The sequence below is a fragment of the Choloepus didactylus genome, chromosome X (genome assembly GCF_015220235.1).
Source record: "Choloepus didactylus isolate mChoDid1 chromosome X, mChoDid1.pri, whole genome shotgun sequence".
In the NCBI taxonomy this organism is placed as follows: domain Eukaryota; kingdom Metazoa; phylum Chordata; class Mammalia; order Pilosa; family Megalonychidae; genus Choloepus; species Choloepus didactylus.
Window position 1 is genome coordinate 49,220,557 of NC_051334.1, and position 7,110 is coordinate 49,227,666.

Here is a 7,110-nt window from a genome sequence, read left to right on the forward strand (position 1 = left end):
GGCAGGGCCAGGTGATTATCAGTCATTCCCAGGTGGGTATCCAGGCAGGTGTGGTTGAACCACTCCAGATTGGCCGGAGGGTGAAGCCAGGAGTTTGGGGGCAGGGTGGGCTGCCCCCACCCACTTGGGGCTTACCCAGACCACTCTTCCCACCAGTTCAGGAATCCTACTTGTAATTCCTGGTCTCTGGTGAGTCCAGGACACAGGGCAGATGGGGGAGTGGAGCTGGTGCCGAGGGTCTGCCCCTCAGCTTTTGCCTGTGACACCCTTGGAGACCTTGCTGTGGTCCCACTGGCCACTGCTCACTTCACAGCTGCCTCAACCACAGAAGTCCAGGCTGACCCAGAAGTACCAGACTGCAGTGGTGCCATTGGCAATAAAGGAGGCACCTGAGACCACAGCCACAGCCCAGCTGTTGTTTCAAGGGGATCTTCCAGGATCCTTGCATAGGGGACTATTTTTTTTTACATTTTTTTATTGTGAAATATAGCATATATACAGAACAGTGATAACTTTCAAAGTATGATTTAACAAGTAGTTATATAGGTAATTTCACAGAATATTAAGGGTAACAGTTCCATAGTTTTGGTTCTTTCCTTATTGTGAAATATAGCATATATACAGAAAGGCGATAACTTGCAAAGTACAATTTAATGAGTAGTTATAGAGCAAATTTCAAAGAATGTTATAAGTTACAATTCCACTATTTGTGTTATTTCCTTCTAGCTATTCTAATACCCTAGCATCTAAATACACACACACACACACACACACACACACACACACACACACACACACACATGATTCAGTATTCCTAATCCTTTGTTAAATCCTTTCTTGTCTGTTGCTACTCCTTCGTCTTGTTCAATCACTTTCTCAGTCTTCAGGGATGTCTAGGCAGTGACCCCCCCTAACTTGTTCATCTTCAAAAAGGGTGTCGACATCATTATGGGGAAGGCGCCTGCCTCTGATTGATGTTCCTGAAGAGGCTGTTGTCTCTAGGTTTGGGGACTTTTCTGGCATAGGAACACTCTAGAGGATTTCAGTTTCTGAAAAATAAACCTAGTGAGTGATGCTTTTATAGAGTCTCATATAGTTGACCTAGGTATTCTTTAGTATTTTCAGGACCACTGTTGTTTAGAGCCTGGCTCACCGCGGCCATTCGGAACATCTAGCTGGGTCATGCATAAGAGTAACCTCAAGGATAGCCTCTCAACTCAATTTGAAATCCCTTAGCCACTGAAACCCCACCTTGCTACCTTTCCCTTCCCTCTTTTGATCAAGAAGGCATTCTCAATCCCTGGATGCCAGGGCCAAGCTCATTCCTGGGAGTTGTGTTCTACGTTGCCAGGGAGACTCACTCCCCTGGGAGTCATGTCCCACATAGGTGGGAGGTTAATGAATTTATTTGCGGAGTTGGGCTTAGAGAGAGAAAGACCACATCAGAGCAACAAAAGAGGTTCTCTGGAGGTGACTCTTAGGCATAATTATAGGTAGGCTTAGCCTCCCCTTTACAGTCATAAGTTTCACAAGATTGAGGGCTTGACATATTAAGCAGGGGATTCCTAATGTCACATAGCTCACATTCTGTCCAAGACAAGCAATTTCACACATTATCTTCACATAGTTGGGAAATCATCATCACTCTCAATTTTAAACAATTATCATAACACAAAACACCCAAAGCTCTTATCAGCCCCTGATTATTCATCCCTAGTGTTAGTGTAGTACTGGTAAGGTATTCCTATTAAATTTAGTCTATAATATGCAATGGGTACTTTTACCCATATACCACACTGTTGTTAACTCTTTGTACCAGTGTCATACCTCAGAAGTATAACATGCAAATGCTTATTTATATTTGTAGTGCTAATTTGTGGGATACATGCCTTTAAATAACCACTTTCAATCACATTCACCTTTAACTGATACTTATAATCCCATTAATGAACAATCGTCACCCCATAGGGGACTTTTGACAGTCAAGGCCTGGTGAGTGTATGGCAGGGTCCTGGAGTGGAAAGATGGAGGACATGAAGGCAGAGATGGTCAGCAATAATGAGGAGAGAGGAGGCAGGGACTGTCCAAAGACAATGTGAGAAACAAGTGGAGAAGCACTGTGAGCATTTTCCTGGCTTGCAGGTCTGGATGAGTAACACCAAGGAGTTCCCTTTCCTGGGTCCTGCTCTGCAGAAGCGAGCAGTGAATGTAAAGCACATGAAGCAATGGAAGAACAAGGTGGAGCCAAAGGTGACAGAAATGATGGGATGGGGGCATGGAGGAAGAGGTTAGGGGCAGAATACAGGACAGGGATACAGGGGTTGGGGCTGACTTTCACTCCCCTGACCACTCTTGCCCCACGGAAGGAGAAGAAGCAGAAGCAGAAACACAAGCACAAGCACATGGATGCGTGGAAACAACCACAGCAGGAAGATGTCAAGGACCCAGACTTGCTGCAGCAGTGCTGGGGGCCTGGCTGCGTGTATCCCACCCGGCCTGGCTCCAAGTACTGCTCAGATGACTGTGGCATGAAGCTGGCAGCTGAGTGAGTGCACCTGGAGGTTAAGGGACAAGGGATGGAGTAGGGCGTTATCTGTACCATCTGCTTCATCCACCCACTCACCCATGCATCCTCCAACCATTCAGCCATCCTCCATCCCCAACCCAACTACTCACCCATCCAGCCACCCTTACAGCCACCCACCCACTGAACTCCCCCCCACCCATCCACCCATTCATCCTCATTCCACACCACCAACCCATTCTTCCACTCTTCCTGTCACTCACCCACCCATCCATCTACTCACTTATCCATCCACCCATTTAGTCACTCATTCACCAACACTCATTCATCCACTGTTCAATATCCTACACATTCATGTTTCAATCACTCATCCATTTATTCCTCCTTTGATGCTCCACCCACCCTTTCCATTCCTTGCTGTCTCCACCTCTAGCCGCATCTATGAGATCCTGCCACAGCGTATCCAGCAGTGGCAGAAGAGTCCCTGCATTGCTGAGGAGCATGGCAAGAAAATGCTCGAGCGCATCCACCGTGAGCAGCAGGATGCCCACACCCGCCTGAAGGACATGGAGTGCCATTTCCATGAACTTGAGGCCATCATCCTGCGCGGCAAGCAGCAAGCTGTGTGCCAGGATGAGGAGGTGAGCAGGTATGGGTGGGATGGGGCCGAAAGGTGCCTGATCTCTTGCCCTGCACTGTTTACTGGCTCCTCCACTGCCCCATGCAGAGCAACAAAGGGGACAGGAAAAACACTGATCTGAAGATCTTCTGTGTCTCCTGTGGGCAACCCATCAGTACACGCATCGCCCTGCGCCACATGGAGCACTGCTTCTCCAAGGTTGGGCAATTGGCTGGGGCTCAGATGGGCAGGGATATTTTGGGCTGGATGGGGTGGAGCTTGGGCAGAGTCCATGTGGGGGGTGGGCAGGTTTGGTGCTTGAGTGTTTGTTGTAGGAATGAATGCAACACACATCCATGGCTCCACTCATTTGTGCTCTCTCCCCACCTCCTGCACAGAAGCCAAGGTTGAGGCATTAGCCAGCAGTGAGCAGGGCAGGGGGTGGGGCAGGGCAGCATTGGCTGGGCAGATGGGAGCATCAGGGTCCACAGGGGACAGATGTGTTGTTTGGGACCTTGTCATGTGTGGGCATGCAGCGTACATCCAGACTTCCTCCCATTTCTTTTCTTCCTTCCAGTATGAGTGCCAGTTGTCCTTTGGGTCTATGTATCCCACGTGCGTCGAGGGGTGAGTGTGAGTGCTCGTCAGGGTCAGGGGCATGATGTCAACAAGGTCAGGGGCAGGGCTGGGCAGTCACTGACAAGATGGGGGCATGGTTAGAGACACGGTATGGGTGGGATTGGTTTGTGCACAAGGGGTGGGCAGGGCTGCTGGGGGATCTCCTTCCTCCTGACTTTCACCACCTCACTTTCCACCCACCTCCAGGGCCACGCGGCTCTTCTGTGACGTCTACAACCCACAGACCCGGACCTACTGTAAGCGGCTCCAGGTGCTGTGCCCTGAGCACTCACAAGACCCCAAGGTGAGGCTCTCCCTTCCCTACTTCCCCACACCCTCCAGTCCTGCAGTCCTCCCTACCTGAGTATCCTCTGTGCCACCCTCCTCTCTGCCTGACTGCCTTCCATTTCTTCTTTCCTCCTGCCTAGGTGTGCCCCATTCCTCACGCATTTCTCCCCTCTTCTCTGTATGACTGCCTTCCGTTTCTCCCCTCCTCCCTGCCTGACCATCCCACATTTCTCTCCTCCTCCCTGTATGACCTCCTCAATTCTCCTCTTCTTCACCCTCCGGCTTCCCTCCATTCTTACCATTCTCCCTGCATCACTGCCCCCCAATTCTCCCTGCCTGCCCTCTCCTAAATCCTTTCTTCATCATCCATTCCTCACACCCTCCCTGAGTGCCCCATGTTACTCTACACCTCCTCCCTCCTTCCTCACCTTCTCTCATTCCTCACCTCTTTCCTCCCTGTTTCCTCACCTCCTTCCCTAACTCCTCAGCCCCTTCCTCCCTCCTTCCCTCACTCCCCACCTCCTTCCTCACCTCCTTCCCTCATTCCTCACCTCCTTCCTCCCTCCTTCCTCACCTCCCTCCCTTATTCCTCACTTCCTTCCCTCACTCCCCACCTCCTTCCTCCCTCCTTCCTCACCTCCTTCCTCACCTCCTTCCCTCATTCCTCACCTCCTCTCTGCCTCACCAACTTCCATTCATCTACTTCTTCTCTGACTTCCCCTCAATCCTTCCCTCCTCCCTGTCTGACTGCCTTCCATCCCCCCTGTTCTCTCTGCCTGACCTCCCCCTGTCCCTGCCCTTCTCCCTGTTGCTGTCTATTCTTCTGTCCTTCCTAGATGATCACCCCATTCCTCCATCCCTGCTTGATCAACTGCATTCCTTCATCCTCCATGCTTGCTCATCCCCTCTTTGCCCCCTTCCCAGCCTGATCACTCCAAATTCTTCCCCCTGCGTCATCGCTCCCCATTCCCCTTCTCCCTATGTATCTGCCTTCCACCCCTCCATCTACCCTGTTTGATCATCTCCTTTCCCTCCTGTCCTGCCCGCCTGATCAGTCCCCACTGCTACTCCCATTCTTCATTCTTCCCCACAGGTATCAAATGATGAGGTGTGTGGTTGCCCACTAGTGCACAATGTCTTTGAGCTCACGGGTGATTTCTGTCACCTCCCCAAATGCCTGTGCAACCGCCACTACTGCTGGGAAAAGCTGTGGCGTGCTGAAGTGGACCTGGAGCGTGTGCGTGCGGTAGGCTACAGTGCTGAGTGGGGCTGGGGGCCGGATAGGATCCTGGAATCCACCTCTCATGCTCCTCTCCCACAGTTGCACAAGCTGGAGTTGCTGCTTGAGCAGGAGCACAAGGTTCACACGGCTATGACGAACCGGGCGGGACTGCTGGCCCTGATGCTTCATGAAACAATCCAGCACGACCCGCACACTACTGACCTGCGCACCAATGTAGACAGCTGAGCCCTGCCCATCCTGGGTCCTGTACCCACACCCTGGGAAGAAACAGCTGCCCCGTGATTTGTCTACACGCCTGTCCCTCTATCCATCTCTTTCTCAGGGACTCAGAGTTTCTGCCTGTGTCTCTCTGACCACCATTTGATCCCCTGTCTCTTTCTGTCTGCCTCCCCTGGGAGGGTGTCTCAAATCCCCCCTGTTCCAGTCTGTTCCTCCACCACTCTCTCTTCCTCTCCTGAACTGGGCAGGGGCCAGGAATTCTGTCCTCCTTCACCTCCCACAGTCCAGAGTTTTGTTAATAAACTTGGGAAGAAGTCCCTTTCATAGACCCCTAAACCCATCTCTGTGACCTCACACCCAATTCCAAAGCCAAGGGTGGTGGGTGACTGAGCACCCGTACTTAGGAGGGGCTTGCAGTGCACGTGCAGGGGTGGCTGTGAGGTGAGCCCACTCAGTGCTCAGTGGGTCCCTTCCGTCAGGGAAGATGCAATCTTACAAAGAGGGGACCGGTGACCCCTGTTCCCTGCAGACTCCCACCTGGGCCGCGGGTATATGGTTGTCATCTGATTAGTGCACAGCCACTTTACCAATTCCTGTATAACTGTTAACACTCCCCAGGCCAGAGATGTTGCACAGAGGCTGGGGTAGGACAGCCTCCTTGTTAGATCCCTCTTGGGAAGGTGGGGAGAGGTGAGTGTGGTATAGCCCTCTCTGATGATTCCACCTGGGGACACTGGGGGGATTCAGGGTTGTACAGTCCTCTTCACTCCACCTGCCACGACCCACCATGCCTGGCCATCATGTCCTGGCCCTCCCCGAACCCCTGCTCTGGTTCCACCCTTTCCATCCTGCCCTGTCCATTAAGCCACGCCCATTCCACGCCCAGAGGGTTGCCTGAAGAGGGCTGGGACCTCTGCACATCTGCCTTTGCCAGCCCCAGTCAGGCCTCCTATGTCAGCGGAGGTGTGTCCAGTAGCGCTGCCTGTGGGTACTGGCGTCTCGAACGAGGCACTGGAACCACTTCTCCTGTTTTTTCTATCCTCACTGGTCTCTTTTCGATTCTTTTTTATAAATTTTCATAATTATTCTTTTCCTAGGAACTCACATATTTCACCTAAATATTTGAATATATTGCTCTGGATTTATACCTCATAATTCACTACAAGTAGTTTATATTACTACCTGTCTTGTGTAATCTCTTTTTTTATTAATCCATTTAGATACTCATTTGAAAGGACCAGCTCTTTGTTTTATTTATATTACATAATTTTATATTTATTTATTTACTATTTTATTTTTATAAATTACCACTTCCTGATTTTTTTTGTTTTGTATTTATATGGGTTTTAAAATCTTCATTGTTTTTGTTTAATTTTATTGTTCTTTTTCTAATTTATTGGGTTTATTCCTAACTCAATTATTTTTGGTTTTCCTGTCTTTTTTATAGTAAAGTATTTGAGGCTATAAACTTTCTTTTAAAGGCAGCTGTGTCTCAAATTTTCTGGTATAAAAGGTGCAACTTCAGAATTGATTTCTCACTTTTATCTTAGGTTATTGAAGAAAGCTTCTTAGTTTTTAATTAGTTAAAACAGTTTGGTT

At 49.9% G+C, this 7,110-nt stretch overlaps 1 protein-coding gene across 1 annotated transcript; it reads left to right on the plus strand.

Annotated features, from left to right (window-relative positions):
- The first annotated feature begins 2,058 nt into the window (after positions 1-2,058).
- On the plus strand, positions 2,059-5,517 carry LOC119522122 (CXXC-type zinc finger protein 1-like). The gene is made up of 8 exons (XM_037820798.1): positions 2,059-2,250; positions 2,367-2,545; positions 2,958-3,165; positions 3,252-3,362; positions 3,721-3,770; positions 3,969-4,065; positions 5,143-5,295; positions 5,371-5,517. The coding sequence occupies exons 1-8, from the start codon at positions 2,059-2,061 to the stop codon at positions 5,515-5,517; spliced, it is 1,137 nt and encodes a 378-aa protein (XP_037676726.1).
- The last annotated feature ends 1,593 nt before the right edge of the window (positions 5,518-7,110 follow it).

Excerpts from the sequence above, each read along its gene's own strand:
- LOC119522122 (XM_037820798.1), top strand. The coding sequence starts at position 2,059 with ATGAGGAGAGAGGAGGCAGGGACTGTCCAAAGACAATGTGAGAAACAA. Across the intron at positions 2,251-2,366 it reads AGAACAAGGTGGAGCCAAAG|GAGAAGAAGCAGAAGCAGAA; the intron begins GTGACAGAAATG and ends GCCCCACGGAAG. Across the intron at positions 3,771-3,968 it reads TATCCCACGTGCGTCGAGGG|GGCCACGCGGCTCTTCTGTG; the intron begins GTGAGTGTGAGT and ends ACCCACCTCCAG.